The sequence below is a fragment of the Hyla sarda genome, chromosome 8, assembly GCF_029499605.1.
Source record: "Hyla sarda isolate aHylSar1 chromosome 8, aHylSar1.hap1, whole genome shotgun sequence".
Classification (NCBI taxonomy): Eukaryota; Metazoa; Chordata; class Amphibia; order Anura; family Hylidae; genus Hyla; species Hyla sarda.
This window is the reverse complement of record NC_079196.1, coordinates 11,086,121-11,103,879: the sequence shown is the minus strand read 5'-3', so window position 1 is coordinate 11,103,879 and position 17,759 is coordinate 11,086,121. Positions and strand designations below refer to the sequence as shown.

The following is a 17,759-nucleotide window of genomic DNA, read 5'->3' as shown; positions in this document are numbered from 1 at the left end:
AAAACATGTCGGGCTTGCAATAGTAAATGAAGGCCCATGTCGCAGTAAACGGGCTAGATCAGTGTTTCCCAATCAGGGTGCCTCCAGATGTTGCAAAACTACAACTCCCAGCATGCCTGGACAGCCAAAGGCTGTCCAGGCATGCTGGGAGTTGTAGTTTTGCAACATCTGGAGACACCCTGGTTGGGAAACACTGGGCTAAATTATAGTGGCAAATATCAGGAAAATTAAAGCCCACTTGCAGTTTAGGCAACATTAGTTGCCTAAACTGCAATCCTTGGCCGTTTATTTGCCCAAATAAATGTAGTAAATTCCTTTTGTAACATGTCTACGTCCTTATGCTTAAAGGGGTACTCCAGTGAAAAACATATTTTTTTTTTCATATCAACTGGCTCCAGAAAGTGAAACAGATTTGTAAATTACTTCTATTAAAAAAAAATATATATATATATTAATCCTTCCAGGACTTATGAGCTGCTGAAGTTGAGTTGTTCTTTTCAGTCTGACCACAGTGTTCTCTGCTGCTCCGTCTTTCTGTCTCAGGAACTGTCTGGAGCAGGAGAGGTTTCCTATGGGGATTTGCTGCTACTCTGGACAGTTTCTGAGGCAGACAGAGGTGTCAGCAGAGAGCTCTGTGGCCAGACAGAAAAGAACAACCCAACTTCAGCAGCTGATAAGTACTGGAAGGATTAAGATTTTTTTTAATACAAGTAATTTACAAATCTGTTTAACTTTCTGGAGCCAATTTAAAAAAAAAAAATAAAAAAAAAAAAAAAAGAGTACCCCTTTAAGAAATATCGGCAAGGTTTGCATTGGGTAAAGTAATTTAGAAAAAATCCACCGCCGGAGTTCAGTTACAATACATCAAGTTTATTGTTCTGGCAGAATTTGTCAAGGGGATTTTCCGGATGGAAAGTCCACCTCGAAAACTCTGCAGTGTGCAGAGGAATCCCATTGACAGCAATGGGACTCTGCTGCACCGGAATTTCTGGGCGGAATTTCAAAACGGAATTCTGCTCAGAAATTCCGTAGTGTGAACCCGGCCTTATGGTGAGAAGGAAATAGACAAAAGCGCAAAAAATAAATAAATGTGAAACTGTCCGCGCGCCCTTAAGGGGTTAAGAATGAAAAACTTCGGATGAGGTAAAACGCTTCCATTTAGAGTCAGCGGCGTAAGCGACCACTTTAAATCTACGTTGGCCAGAACGTTCTACAAGAGCGAATGGAAGGAAAAAAAAAAACGAAGAAGCATTAAGGAATTAGGAAGGACGTTCCGTCCATTCATCAAGGTCGCGCTCGTAATCAATGGCCCGGAACGCGCTAATCTCTCCTGGCGGATAATCGCCGGCTTTTTATTTTTTTATTTTACGCCGGAGATAGATAACAATACGGACGCACGGAAAACACTTGTTCCCAAGAAGCCCGAGCGCAGACTAGGACGGTGACGGGGGCCACGTTCCTCCCCTCCGGCGCTGCAGGGGTTAACACGCGATGAGTATGATGGAACGAGAATCAGGATGACGGGAGGAACATTAAGATGCAGGATGGTGCTCATCCAGAGGGATAATGGAATCATTACCGCGACCGGCGCAGCCGCCGAAGATAAACAGAGCAATCGCCACCTCCAGCACGTCGCAAATGGCTCAATTAATCAGGGACGTATCGGAGACATGGCTGACTGGGCCTCACCTCCCGCCGGCACCAACATCGCGAACAAGACGTCTGCGCCGCTCAAGACAACGGCCGACACTTGGCTCGTGTTTAACAAGCCCCCCGTCACCCGCTGCTTCCAGAAAACGCCCGGCGCCGTTAGCAACTCGTTCCCGCCATTAACAGATGGACGAATGACAGAATTGGCGCTCGCAATCTGTCCTGCATGAATCTGCAACTTGTGGCTCTGGAGCATTGCAAAACTACAACTCCCATCATGCCCTGAGAACCTTTGCTGCATCCTATTTCACAACATGTAGCTCTCCAGCTGCTAGATGACTACAACTCCCATCATGCCCTGAGAAACTATGGTGCATCCTACGCTGCAACCTGTGACTCTCAAGCTGTTGGATAACTACAACTCCCATCATGCCCTACAGGTTTGGTGCATTCCACTGGTGCTTCCTATTCCCCAACATGTGGTTCTCCAGTTGCAAAACTACAACTCCCATCATGACGTTCTCACAACCCTTGGTGCATCCTATTCCCAAATTTTGGCTTTTCAACAGCTGCAAAACTACAACTCCCATCATGCCCTGACAATCTTTGTAGTATCCAATTCCCTAGCCTGTAGCTCTCCAGCTGTTGCAAAACTAGAACTCCCATCATGCCCTTACAAGTTTAGGTGCATTCTATTACCCAGCTTTTGGATCTTCATCTGCTGCAAAACTACAACTCCCATCGTGCCCTGAGAACCTCTAGTGCATCCTACTTCCCAACCTGTGGCACATCACGTGTTGCAAAACTACAACTCCCCTCATCATGTCCTGGCAACCTCTGGGGCATCCCACTGATGCATTGTATTCACTAGACTGTATCTCTCCAGCTGTTACAAAACTACAACTCCCATCATGCCCTTCAAGTTTTCATGCATTCCACAGGTGCTTCCTATTCCCCAACTTGTGGTTCCCCACCCAGCTGCCTTAAAACTACAACTCCCATCATGATGTTCTGACAACCTTTGGTACATCCTATTCCCCAGCTTGTGGCTCTTCAGCTGTTAAAAAACTACAACTCCCATCATCCCCTTACAAGTTGTGGTGCACACTATTGCTCATCCTGTGTCTCTCCAGCTGCACTAATACTACAACTCCCATCACGTCCTGACAAACTTTGGCACATCCTACTGCTGCATCTTATTACTTAAAGGGGTACTCCGGTGGGAAACTTTTATTTTTTAAATCAACTGGTGCCAGAAAGTTAAACAGACTTGTAAATTACTTCTATTAAAAAAATCTTAATTCTTCCAGTACTTATTAGCTGCTGAATGCTACAGACGAAATTATTTTCTTTTTTGGAACAAAGAGCTCTCTGCTGAATCACGAGCACAGTGCTCTCTGCTGACATCTCTGTCCATTTTAGGAACTGTCCAGAGTAGGAGAAAATCCCCATAGCAAACATATGCTGCTCTGGACAGTTCCTAAAATGGACAGAGATGTCAGCAGAGAGCACTGTGCTCATGATGTTAGCAGAGAGCACTGTAGTCATGATGTCAGCAGAGAGCACTGTGTTCCAAAAAGAATTTCCTCTGTAGTATTCAGCAGCTAATAAGTACTGGAAGGATTAAGATTTTTTAATAGAAGTAATTTACAAATCTGTTTAACTTTCTGGCACCAGTTGATTTAAAAAAAAAAAAAAAAAAGAAAAAAAAAGGTTTCCACAAGAGTACCCCTTTAATCTAGTGTTTCCCAACTAGTGTGCCTCCAGCTGTTGCAAAACTACAACTCCCAGCATGCCCGGACAGCCAACGGCTGTCCGGGCAGGCTGGGAGTTGTAGTTTTTGCAACAGCTGGAGGCACACTGGTTGGAAAACACTGATCTAAGTGTGCAATGCATATGTTTCAGATCCGACCTTTTTTGGATAGACTTCTATTGCAAAAAGGTCGGATTTGAATGACAGCCAAGGAGAGCAATGAGCACGGCCGCACTCTTCCCCGGTTTATAACTAGCGATCGTTGTTGGTCTCAAGAGTGAGATCCGGTATGGGCACTGTAATGTCCTCCATTAGTGGTTGTTACCCTTCCCGTAGTATCTGTGGTATAGCAGAGCTGGGTTACCCTCCGCAGCACCCCAAAGAGTGATATAACACGTGAGTTCCCCCCCTGCCACCCAGTGACCATCTACTGTACATCATAACGGACTGGGACACAGGCCATTAGCATGTAGATATGGATAGTGTCCCTATGACAACACTTGTGGGCTAAGGCAACTGATCAGAGGGGTCCGCGCACCAGACAGCTCGCTCCCCCCTTCCCAAATATGTCACTATATACAGTATAAAGGGACCTACCTGCAGCAGTTCAGGTTGGTCCTTAAATAACAGGGCCAGGTACTTGTAATCCGCGTACGCCCAGGACTCAGCTTTATCAAAGCGGTGGAAGGGCCCGGACTCCTCCGGAAAGGCCCCGCTGATCCAGGCCCGGAACTGTCTGAGGGTCCCGTCAATGTAGTCACACTGGGGCTCAAACTGCGGCTCTGGGGAACAAGAAGAGTAATGCAGAGTCAGCAGGTCACATAGGCTTAGATACGCGGCTCAGCAGTCAGTAACATACATGACAGGATTAGATACGCGGCTCAGCAGTCAGTATCACATGACAGGATTAGATACGCGGCTCAGCAGTCAGTATCACATATGACAGGAATAGATACGCAGCTCAGCAGTCAGTATCACTAATGACAGGATTAGATACGCGGCTCAGCAGTCAGTATCATACATGACAGGATTAGATACAGGGCCTTCGCAGACAGTATCACACATGACAGGATTAGATACAGGTCCTTAGCAGGCAGTATCACACATTATAGGATCAGATACAGCAGCTCAGCAGACAGTATCACACCTGGAAGGATGAGATACAGCAGCTTAGCAAACAGAATCACACAAAAGAATTAGATACAGGGCCTTAGCAAACAGTATCACACATGATAGGATTAGATACAACAGCTCAGCAGACGGTATCACACATGATAGGATTAGATAAAGCAGCTCAGCAGTCAGTATCACACATGATAGGATTAGATACCTTGGTACATAAGGATTACATACAGCAGCTCCTATCATACAAGGTATTTATCACCAGACACCACATGTTAGAGGCCAAGAGACTCGTGTGATGCTTTTAGTTCTGCTCCACTAGGACACGTCTATGATCAGTGACTCCGGCTACATCCTCTGTTGGGGGTCTGGGGGGGTCACAAATCCCCCTCCTGGCTCATAAGGGGTTAAGGCTCGCTGCACTATCCTTGCCTCCTGCTTTACACTGCAGATCTGCTTCTTCAGACTGACCGCTATGTATATACACAGGATCAGCAACACATGGAGAAGGGATTTCTATTACAGCAAGAACAGAAGATTATAAACTACAAAGAGACTAAACCTAAAGCGAGAAAGAGAAATATATATACATTTAGGAGAGAGGCCACAACAATGGGAGGAGCCACAACAAGGGGAAGAGCCACAACAAGGGGAAGAGCCACAACAATGGGAGGAGCCACAACAATGGGAGGAGCCACAACAATGGGAGGAGCCACAACAATGGGAGGAGCCACAACAATGGGAGGAGCCACAACAATGGGAGGAGCCACAACAATGGGAGGAGCCACAACAATGGGAGGAGCCACAGCAATGGGAGGAGCCACAACAATGGGAGGAGCCACAACAATGGGAGGAGCCACAACAATGGGAGGAGCCACAACTAAAAAGAGGAGCCTCAGAGAGAAGCCTCAACTAAGGGGAAGAGCCACAATAATGGGGAGGAGCCACAATAATGGGGAGGAGCCACAATAATAAGGAGGAGCCACAATAAAGAGAGGTGTCACAACTAAGGGTAAGAGCCACAATAATGGGGAGGAGCCACAACTAAAGAGGAGCCTCAACTAAAAAGAGGAGCCTCGACAATGGGAGGAGCCACAACAATGGGAGGAGCCACAACTAAAGAGGAGCCTCAGAGAGAAGCCTCAACTAAGGGGAAGAGCCACAATAATGGGGAGGAGCCACAACTAAAGAGGAGCCTCAACTAAAAAGAGGAGCCTCAGAGAGAAGCCTCAACTAAGGGTATGAGCCACAATAATGAGGAGGAGCCACAATAAAGAGAGGTGTCACAACTAAGGGTAAGAGCCACAATAATGGGGAGGAGCCACAACTAAAGAGGAGCCACAACTAAAAAGAGGAGCCTCAGAGAGACTCAACTAAGGGTATGAGCCACAATAATGAGGAGGAGCCACAATAAGGAGAGATGTCACAACTAAGGGTAAGAGCCACAATAATGGGGAGGAGCCACAATAAGGAGAGATGTCACATCTAAGGGTAAGAGCCACAATAAGGAGAGATGTCACATCTAAGGGTAAGAGCCACAGTAATGGGGAGGAGCCACAATAAAGAGAGGTGTCACAACTAAGGGTAAGAGCCACAATAATGGGGAGGAGCCACAATAAGGAGAGATGTCACAACTAAGGGTAAGAGCCACAATAATCGGGAGGAGCCACAATAATGGGGAGGAGCCACAATAAGGAGAGATGTCACAACTAAGGGTAAGAGCCACAATAATGGGGAGGAGCCACAATAATGGGGAGGAGCCACAATAAGGAGAGATGTCACAACTAAGGGTAAGAGCCACAATAATCGGGAGGAGCCACAATAATGGGGAGGAGCCACAATAAGGAGAGATGTCACAACTAAGGGTAAGAGCCACAATAATGGGGAGGAGCCACAATAATGGGGAGGAGCCACAATAAGGAGAGATGTCACAACTAAGGGAAAGAGCCACAATAATGGGGAGGAGCCACAATAATGGGGAGGAGCCACAATAAGGAGAGATGCCACAACTAAGGGTAAGAGCCACAATAATGGGGAGGAGCCACAATAATGGGGAGGAGCCACAATAAAGAGAGATGTCACAACTAAGGGTAAGAGCCACAATAATGGGGAGGAGCCACAATAAGGAGAGGTGTCAGAACTGAAGATAAGAGCCACAATAATGGGGAGGAGCCACGATAAGGAAACGTGTCACATCTAAGGGTAAGAGCCACAATAATGGGGAGGAGCCACAATAAGGAGAGGTGTCACAACTAAGGGTAAGAGCCACAATAATGGGGAGGAGCCACAATAAGGAGAGATGTCACAACTAAGGGTAAGAGTCACAATAAGAGGGAGGAGCCACAATAAGGACAGATGCCACAACTAAGGGTAAGAGCCACAATAATGGGGAGGAGCCACAATAAGGAGAGGTGTCACAACTAATGGTAAGAGCCACAATAATGGGGAGGAGCCACAATAAGGAGAGATGTCACAACTAAGGGTAAGAGTCACAATAAGGGGGAGGAGCCACAATAAGGAGAGATGTCACAACTAAGGGAAAGAGCCACAATAAGGGGGAGGAGCCACAATAAGGAGAGATGTCACAACTAAGGGTAAGAGCCACAATAATGGGGAGGAGCCACAATAAGGAGAGGTGTCACAACTAAGGGTAAGAGCCACAATAATGGGGAGGAGCCAGAATAAGGAGAGATGTCACAACTAAGGGTAAGAGCCACAATAATGGGGAGGAGCCACAATAAGGAGAGGTGTCACAACTAAGGGTAAGAGCCACAATAATGGGGAGGAGCCACAATAAGGAGAGATGTCACAACTAAGGGTAAGAGTCACAATAAGGGGGAGGAGCCACAATAAGGAGAGATGTCACATCTAAGGGTAAGAGCCACAATAAGGGGGAGGAGCCACAATAAGGAGAGGTGTCACAACTAAGGGTAAGAGCCACAATAATGGGGAGGAGCCACAATAAGGAGAGATGTCACAACTAAGGGTAAGAGTCACAATAAGGGGGAGGAGCCACAATAAGGAGAGATGTCACAACTAAGGGTAAGAGCCACAATAAGGGGGAGGAGCCACAATAAGGAGAGATGTCAGAACTAAGGGGAAGAGCCACAATAACGGGGAGGAGCCACAATAATTGGGAGGAGCCACAAACTAAGTATAAAAGCTACAACAAAGAGTAAGAGTCTAAACTATGGGTAAGAGCCTCAACTAATGTGGTGACGCTATCCCGGGCCCTGCGGCTGTCTGCACTTTTTCCTCTGGTCAGTATTGTATTTGGGCTCCTGTATATGGCTACTTAGTGTTACATTGTCTCGGCATTATATGTAGTCCAGGCCATCGTACCCGTTTACAGCACATACCAACTTATAACAGTATATACATGTAGTCGGGCACTTCCCCTTTATTCACAGAATATAATTATGACCTACTGAGGTATTAGCTTTTTATCATATATTTTGTGTACTTGTGAATATATAATTGTATTCAGTGACAATATTGTAGGTTCCGGTGTAGTTGTCGTCTTCTTTCATGTGATGTAGGTTTTCCTCCTTTCTCATATCTAATGCTTTTTAATTGATTGAAATAAAATGAAATTTTTTATTGCACTTTTTGGAGTGGCTCTACTTTTTTTTTTGGTATCTATGGGTAAGAGTTTGAACAAAGAGAAGACTCAATTAAATGGTCAGCGGTTCAACTAAAAGGAGGAGCCTCAACTAAAAGGAGGAGCCTCAACTAAAAGGAGGAGCCACAACTAAAAGGAGGAGCCTCAACTAAAAGGAGGAGCCTCAACTAAAAGGAGGAGCCTCAACTAAAAGGAGGGGCCTCAACTCAAAAAAGGAGTCTCAACTGAAAAGAGGAGCCACAACTAAAAGGAGGACCCTCAACTAAAAGGAGGAGCCTCAACTAAAAGGAGGAGCCTCAACTAAAAGGAGGAGCCACAACTAAAAGGAGGAGCCTCAACTAAAAGGAGGAGCCTCAACTAAAAGGAGGGGCCTCAACTCAAAAAAGGAGTCTCAACTGAAAAGAGGAGCCACAACTAAAAGGAGGAGCCTCAACTAAAAAGGAGGAGCCTCAACTAAAAGGAGGGGCCTCAACTCAAAAAAGGAGTCTCAACTGAAAAGAGGAGCCACAACTAAAAGGAGGAGCCTCAACTAAAAGGAGGAGCCTCAACTAAAAGGAGGAGCCTCAATTCAAAAGAGGAGCCTCAACTAACAGGAGGAGCCTCAACTAACAGGAGGAGCCTCAACTAAAAGGAGGAGCCTCAACTAAAAGGAGGAGCCTCAACTAAAAGGAGGAGCCACAACTAAAAGGAGGAGCCACAACTAAAAGGAGGAGCCACAACTAAAAGGAGGAGCCTCAACTAAAAGGAGGAGCCTCAACTAAAAGGAGGAGCCACGACCAAAAGGAGGAGCCTCAACTAAAAGGAGGAGCCACAACTAAAAGGAGGAGCCTCAATTCAAAAAAGGAGTCTCAACTGAAAAGAGGAGCCTAAACTAAAAGGAGGAGCCTCAACTAAAAGGAGGAGCCACGACCAAAAGGAGGAGCCTCAACTAAAAGGAGGAGCCACAACGAAAAGGAGGAGCCACAACGAAAAGGAGGAGCCACAACTAAAAGGAGGAGCCTCAATTGAAAAAAGGAGTCTCAACTGAAAAGAGGAGCCTCAACTAAAAGGAGGAGCCTCAACTAAAAGGAGGAGCCTCAACTAAAAGGAGGAGTCTCAACTAAAAGGAGGAGCCTCAACTAAAAGGAGGAGACACGACCAAAAGGAGGAGCCTCAACTAAAAGGAGGAGCCACAACTAAAAGGAGGAGCCTCAATTCAAAAAAGTAGTCTCAACTGAAAAGAGGAGCCTCAACTAAAAGGAGGAGCCTCAACTAAAAGGAGGAGCCTCAACTAAAAGGAGGAGCCTCAACTAAAAGGAGGCGCCTCAACTAAAAGGAGGCACCTCAACTCGAAAAAGGAGTCTCAACTGAAAAGAGGAGCCACAACTAAAAGGAGGAGCCTCAACTAAGGGTAAGAGCCACAGTAATGGGGAGGAGTCACAATAAGGGGAGGAGCCAAAATAAGGGGAGGGGCCACAATAAGGAGAGTCATCACAACTAAGGGTAAGAGTCACAGTAATGGCAAGGAGCCACAATAAGGGGAGGAGCCACAACAAGGGGAGGCATCAAAACTAAGAGCAAGAGCAATAATAGGGGAGGAGCCATAACTAAGGGTAAGAGCCTCAACAAAGAGGAGCCACAGCTAAAAAGGGGAGCCTCAATAAGGAGCAAGAGCTTTAACAAGGGGGAGGAGCCACAACAATCGGGAGGAGCCTCAACTAATGGTAAGAGCCTCAACAAAAAGGAGGAGCCTCAACTAAAAGGAGGAGCCTCAACAATAAGGAGGAGCCTCAACTAAGGGTAAGAGCAACAGTAATGGGGAGGAGCCACAATAAGGGGAGGAGCCACAATAAGGAGAGTCATCACAACTAAGGGTAAGAGTCACAATAAGGGGGAGGAGCCACAACAAGGGGAAGCGTCAAAACCAAGAGTAAGAGCCACAATAAAGAGCAAGAGCTTTAACAAGGGGGAGGAGCCACAACAATTGGGAGGAGCCTCAACTAATGGTAAGAGCCTCAACTAAAAGGAGGAGCCTCAACTAAAAGGAGGAGCCTCAACTATATGGAGGAGCCTCAACTATATGGAGGAGCCTCAAATTAAAAGGAGGAGCCTCAACTATATGGAGGAGCCTCAAATTAAAAGGAGGAGCCTCAACTATAAGGAGGAGCCTCAAGTAAAAGGAGGAGCCACAACTAAAAGGAGGAGCCACAACTTAGAGGAGGAGCCTTAAAGAGAAGACTCAGCTAAGGGTAAGAGCCTCAACAAGGAGTAGCCTCAACTTAACTAAGCCTTAACTTCCCTGAAACTTCGATCCCTTTCTCAGCTGGTCCTCAGGGACCTACAATTAGATAAAGCGCCTTTTGGAAGTCTCCTGGGGTCTCCTCCTTCAGGTGGGCAGTCATTTTTATGAATATGTTTCTCCTTGACATGTTTCCCTCAGGACCTTCCTCCTCAGTCAATCACTGGTCTGACACATGACACTGCTGCGGCCACTGACTGAGCGGGAAAGGTCCTGGAACCAGCTGAGCCACAGAGAAGATACCGGGACCGCACGGAGAAGAGCGGGAGCTGCGGCGGAACCTACGGGGGACCAGGGCTAGGTGAGCATCAGGTTTTTTCATGTTTCCCCCGTGACCCTTTTATTATTCAGGACAGATTTTACCAACCAGGGCGCCTCCAGCTGTTACAAAACTATAACTCCCAGCATGCTCGGACAGCCAACGGCTGTCCGGGCATGCTGGGAGTTGTAGTTCTGCATTAGCTGGAGGCACCCTGTTTGGGAAACACTGACTTACACAATGATCATCATCGGTACTGATACTATATATTACAGCGTTTCCCAACCAGCCAACGGCTGTCCGGGCATGTTGGGAGTTGTAGTTTTGCAACAGCTGGAGGCACCTTGGTTAGGAAACGCTGCCTTAACATTTTAATTTCGGAGGCGGGTCAGACCCAGAGCCTGCATGCCTGTGTATGCTCTTCTCAATGCTCTTCTCAATGGAGAGCACTGTTGCCAGATAGAAAAGAACAACTCAACTTCAGCAGGAGATAAGTACTGGTAGGATTAAGATTTTTTAATAGAAGTAATTTACAAATCTGTTTAACTTTCCGGAGCCAGTTGATAGTTTTTCCTGGAATACCCCTTTAAGTGGGATACAGACCAGACAGGCCTTACAGTTATGTCCCTCAGGCCGGCGCTGCCAGCTGCTGCAGAAGCACAACTCTCATGCTGTGCGTTGTAGTTCTGCACCAGTCTGGAGAAGATTAGCTGAGGATGTGGGGAGTCAGCGCAGAACAACTAATGGGCTCCTTGACCAGAATAACTAATCTCCGATATTCAGCTTATTACGGCGGAGGCGGCGGCAGCAGCGGTGGAGCGCGGCGCCGTAATCCCTTCACATCTGACGGAGTTACAATGTGTTCTCTTACAACTGGAACATCTTAAACCGTGTAATCTGCCATCGACTTCCCAGCAGAACCTGTGATTAGCGGTAAAGGCGACATTTTTCGCTCTCACGCGTTCCCTATGATCGGCGCGGGTTCCCATACGGTAATATTAGGGCTCAGACTCCGCCGTGTTGCCCGCAGCTTGTGCCGCACTCGAGAAGCATTATACAGGATCCCAGCCTGTCAGAGGCGAGAAGTTATTCTGTTCGAGGAGGCCATTAATGGCGCTGAATCACTTCAGATCCGGACGCTCGGCGTCTACGAGGATATTTATAGGGACTATTATTCTGACTACGGAACCGTGGTAAAAGCCACTTAGGTGGAAGTGATGCTGGGTAAATTCTATACATATGGGGGAGGGACGATCGGAGTCATGGAGGGGAAGGGGAGTCATACAAAGGGTTAATACACATGGGGAGCCAGGAGGGCTCACCGCCAACACCTATGGGTTCAAAATGGCCACCTCTAAACAATGGGCCAGTGTTTTCCAACCAGGGTGCCTCCAGCTGTTGCAAAACTACAACTCCCAGCATGCCCGGACAGCCGTTGGCTGTCCGGGCATGCTGGGAGTTGTAGTTTTGCAACAGCTGGAGGCACCCTGGTTGGAAAACACTGGTGTAAAAAATAGTATGAGAAATACCATTAAAGGGGTACTGGAAAACATTTTTTTTTAAATCAACTTTTGCCAGAAAGTTAAAGAGATTTGTAAATGACTTCTTTTATAAAAATCTTAATCCTTCCAGTACTTATCAGCTGCTGTATGCTCCGCAGGAAGTTCTTTTCTTTTTTTTAATTTCCTTTCTGTCTGACCACAGTGCTCTCTGCTGACACCTCTGTCCATTTTAGGAACTGTCCAGAGCAGGAGAGGTTTTCTATGGGGATTTTCTCCTACTCTGGACAGTTCCTAAAATGGACAGAGGTGTCAGCAGAGAGAGCACTGTGGTCAGACAGAAAGGAAATGAAAAAAAGAAAAGAACTTCCTGTGGAGCATTCAACAGCTGATAAGTACTGGAAGGATTAAGATTTTTTAATAGAAGTGAATTCAGGTAGAAGACAGACAATGGTCGCACATCTACAATCTTGTATAATGATCTCTTTGCTTCTCAGCATAATTTCAAAAACCAACAGGTTGTTATTATACATTTTTGATCAAAAAGTACAAAGCCCCCTCGCCACGTCAAGGCCACCTATTCAGAGTGGGTCCCTAACGTCCCTAGCATAAAATGGCGTAACACTGGGCGGCGACCACCACCACCGCGACACCAGTGCCCACAGGGGGAAACGACCCACCGGCAGAGCGGCCCCAATGCCACTCAAACCAGTCTATGGGTCGCACCTCCCCGCAGACACGGCGCCACGGCAGCAACGGACGCCGCACAGCACCACACCAGTGTGAATGGGATGTTACAGAACACTTACCATGCTCTCCCAGTCAGACTGGGAGGCTGCTAGGAAAGAAATGGCCCATGTGTAGCTAACTACTACTTATATAGGGTTGGGCTGAGGAGGAGGGGGGGGGAAGAGTGCAGACAACATGTTAAAAAAAAAGGGGGGGATAGAAAACACAATGAGGGACATTTATCAATGTTTGCTTATGTATTCTTTTTTTTTAGTACTTTTTTCTTTCCTTTTATCTTTTTTGCTTATCTGTGACTTATTTATCATCTGCTTTCATCCTGTTGATGATTTTCTTTCACGTCAGCAATTTTTCCTTTTTTACTTTGGTCGGAGCTTTTTCTGCTCCATGTTTGAGCTGGAGTAAATTTAGTCAATTTTTAACCCTGTTGCGAAATTTTTAACCTTTTTTTTTTTGCGCAGTATGCGACTATCGCAGTTAGTAAATACCTGACTACCCGTAGTCCATTTAAAAATTATTACTAAGTAGTTTATTTTTTGGAAAACTTGTTTTTCTCGCTTTCCAGTCAAAATGTCGCACGAAAAAATCGCGTAGTCGCAGTTGCGACAATTTTGCGACAGTTATAGTAAAGAAAACCTGACTAAACCCGTTGATAAATGTCCATAAATGTGAATTCGGGTAGAAAACAGACCTGGTCGCACATCTACAATCTTATATAATGATCTGATTGCTTCTCAGCGTAATATCAAAAACGAACAGGTTGTTAGTATATTCCCCCCCCCCCGCCGTGGGCACTGGTGTCGCGGCAGTGGTGGTCGCCGTCCAGTGCTATGCCATTTTATGCTAGGGACCCACTCTAAATAGGTGGCCTTGACGTGGCGAGTGGGCTTTGTACTTTTTGATCAGTACCCCTTAAAAACCTATAGGAAACTGATTAAAGGGAACATTTGTGCTATTATAAGAGGGTGGAGCCAACAGCCATCTCATTATCATAAGAGGGATAGATAACATTTCTATGGGAAGTTCGCTCCGTGCCCCGGATGTCTGGAGTGCCGCAACCAAGATCGCGGGGATCCCCAACGGCGGGACTCCCACGATCAGACATCTTTGGATAGGGGATGAGATGTCTAGGGACAGAGTACTCCTTTAACCCCTTAAGGACTGAGCCCTTTTTCACCTTAAGGACTCGGCCATTTTTTGCAAATCTGACCACTGTCACTTTAAACATTAATAACTCTGGAATGCTTTTAGTTATCATTCTGATTCCGAGATTGTTTTTTCGTGACATATTCTACTTTAACGTAGTGGTAAAATTTTTTGGTAACTTGCACCCTTTCTTGGTGAAAAATCCCAAAATTTGATGAAAAATTAGAAAATTTAGCATTTTTCTAACTTTGAAGCTCTCTGCTTGTAAGGAAAATGGATATTCCAAATAATTTTTTTTTTTATTCACATATACAATATGTCTACTTTATATTTGCATCATAAAATTGATGAGTTTTTACTTTTGGAAGACACCAGAGGGCTTCAAAGTTCCGCAGCAATTTTCCAATTTTTCACAAAATTTTGAAACTCGCTTTTTTTCAGGGACCAGTTCAGGTTTGAAGTGGATTTGAAGGGTCTTCATATTAGAAATACCCCATAAATGACCCCATTATAAAAACTGCACCCCCGAAAGTATTCAAAATGACATTCAGTAAGCGTTTTAACCCTTTACGGGTTTCACAGGAATAGCAGCAAAGTGAAGGAGAAAATTCACAATCTTCATTTTTTACACTCGCATGTTCTTGTAGACCCAATTTTTGAATTTTTGCAAGGGGTAAAAAGGAGAAAATTTTTACTTGTATTTGAAACCCAATTTCTCTCGAGTAAGCACATACCTCATATGTCTATGTAAAGTGTTCGGCAGGCGCAGTAGAGGGCTCAGAAGGGAAGGAGCGTCAAATGGTTTTTGGGGGGCATGTCACCTTTAGGAAGCCCCTATGGTGCCAGAACAGCAAAAAAAAACCACATGGCATACCATTTTGGAAACTAGACCCCTCGGGGAACGTAACAAGGGGTAATGTGAACCTTAATACCCCACAGGTGATTCACGACTTTTGCATATGTAAAAAAAATATATATATTTTTTTACCTAAAATGCTTGGTTTCCCTAAAGTTTTACATTTTTAAAAAGGGTAATAGCAGAAAATACCCCCCAAAATTTGAAGCCCAATTTCTCCTGATTCAGAAAACACCCCATATGGGGGTGAAAAGTGCTCTGTTGGCGCACTACAGGTCTCAGAAGAGAAGGAGTCACATTTGGCTTTTTGAAAGCAAATTTTGCTCTGGGGGCATGCCGCATTTAGGAAGCCCCTATGGTGCCAGGACCGCAAAAAAAAAACACATGGCATACCATTTTGGAAACTAGAGCCCTCGGGGAATGTAACAAGGGGTTAAGTGAACCTTAATACCCTACAGGTGTTTCACGACTTTTGCATATGTAAAAAAAAATAAAAAAATGTACCTAAAATGCTTGGTTTCCCAAAAAATTTACATTTATACAAAGGGTTAAAGCAGAAAATACCCCCCAAAATTTGAAGCCCAATTTCTCCCGAGTACGGCGATACCCCATATGTGACCCTTAACTGTTGCCTTGAAATACGACAGGGCTCCAAAGTGAGAGCGCCATGCGCATTTGAGGCCTAAATTAGGGATTGCATAGGGGTGGACATAGGGGTATTCTACGCCAGTGATTCCCAAACAGGGTGCCTCCAGCTGTTGCAAAACTCCCAGCATGCCTGGACAGTCAACGGCTATCTGACAATACTGGGAGTTGTTGTTTTGCAACAGCTGGAGGCTCCGTTTTGGAAACCGTGGCGTACCAGACGTTTTTCATTTTTATTGGGGAGGGGAGGGGGGCTGTGTAGGGGTATGTGTATATGTAGTGTTTTTTACTTTTTATTTTATTTTTTGTGGTAGTGTAGTGTAGTGTTTTTAGGGTACAGTCGCACGGGCGGGGGTTCACAGTAGTTTCTCGCTGGCAGTTTGAGCTGTTGCAGAAAATTTGCTGCAGCTCAAACTTGCAGCCCGATACTTACTGTAATCCTCCGCCCATGTGAGTGTACCCTGTACGTTCACATTGGGGGGACATCCAGCTGTTGCAAAACTACAACTCCCAGCATGCGCTGACAGACTGTACATGCTGAGAGTTTTAGTTTTGCAACAGCTGTAGGCACACTGGTTATGTATCACGGAGTTTGTGACCTTACTCAGTGTTTCAAAACCAGTGTGCCTCCAGCTGTTGCAAAACTACAACTCCCAGCATGTACGGTGCATGGTGTAAGGTGACTGCTGGGAGTTGTAGTTTGCAACAGCTGGAGGCACACCGGTCGTGAAACAATGAGTTAGGTAAAAAAAAAACTAAGTTTCACAACCAGTGTGCCTTCAGCTGTTGCAAAACTACAACTCTCAGCAGTCACCGACAGCCAACGGGCATGCTGGGAGTTGTAGTTATGCAACCAGCAGATGCACCACTACAACTCCCAGCATGCACTTTAGCTGTTTGTGCAAGCTGGGAGTTGTAGTTATACAACAGCTGAAGGTACACTTTTCCATAGAAAAAATGTGCCTCCAGCTGTTGCAAAACCATAAGTCCCAGCATGCCCATAAGGGAATGCTGGGAGTTGTGGTGGTCTGCCTCCTGCTGTTGCATAACTACAGCTCCCAGCATGCCCTTTTTGCATGCTGGGAGCTGTTGCTAAGCAACAGCAGGAGGCTGTAACTCACCTCCTGCTGTTGCTTCATCACAGGACTGTCCCTCGCCGCGGCCATCGCTCCTGGGGCCCCAATCCCAACATGGACGCCGGGGATCGGGGTCCCCAGCACCCGGGGTCGTCTTCCCGCACCCGCTCACGCCCTCCGGAAGAGGGGCGGAGCGGGTGCGGGAGCGACACCCGCAGCAGGCGCCCTGATTGGTCGGCCGGTAATCCGGCCGACGAATCAGGGCGATCGTGAGGTGGCACCAGTGCCACCTCACCCCTGCAGGCTCTGGCTGTTCGGGGCCGTCAGAGACGGCCCCGAACAGCCAGTAATTCCGGGTCACTGGAGACCCGATTGACCCGGAATCGCCGCAGATCGCTGGACTGAATTGTCCAGCGATCTGCGGCGATCGCCGACATGGGGGGGCATAATGACCCCCCTGGGCGATATGCCGGGATGCCTGCTGAAAGATTTCAGCAGGCATCCGGCTCCGGTCCCCAACCGGCTAGCGGTGGGGACCGGAATTCCCACGGGCGTATGGATACGCCCTGCGTCCTTAAGGACTCGGGATGCAGGGCGTATCCATACGCCCTGCGTCCTTAAGAGGTTAAAGTAATTCTCTGGTGCTGCAGAAACACTTCTCCTCTATCCAAAGTATAAGGACTAAGTGTCTGATTACGGGGGGTCCGACCAGGAGATCGAGGGGGGGGTCCGATTGCACACACCCCCCGTAATCAGACACTTAACCCCTAACCTTTGGTAAGGGGATAAGTATTCCTGCATCGGAGAACTTATTTAACATGACAAGGAAAGACTCCAGCGGGTGCTGACCCCACCCAATCCCAGTGACCCCAACCCTAGTTTTCACAAATAATCTCCTAGGTGCAGTGAAGGAAAAAAGTATTTGATCCCCCTGCTGATTTTGTCCGTTTGTCAGTTTGGACACCTGGGTTCTTACCTAATCAGAAGCTGTGCGGGCATGCTGAGAGTTGTAGTTCTGCAATAGCTAGATGTCCACAGTTTGAAAGCCTGGGCTCTAACCAGCGGCTGTCCAGTCATGATGGGAGTTATAGTTTTGCAACAGCTGG

At 46.5% G+C, this 17,759-nt stretch overlaps 1 protein-coding gene across 3 annotated transcripts in view; it reads right to left on the bottom strand.

Annotated features, from left to right (window-relative positions):
- Nucleotides 1–17,759, bottom strand: part of HSPBAP1 (HSPB1 associated protein 1) — a 172,608-nt gene that overhangs the window by 127,342 nt on the left and 27,507 nt on the right. For all 3 annotated transcript variants that reach the window (XM_056536544.1, XM_056536543.1, XM_056536545.1), the window contains exon 3: nucleotides 4,001–4,185. In XM_056536544.1, coding sequence (XP_056392519.1) covers nucleotides 4,001–4,185 — 185 coding nt within the window. The remainder of the gene's footprint in view (nucleotides 1–4,000; nucleotides 4,186–17,759) is intronic.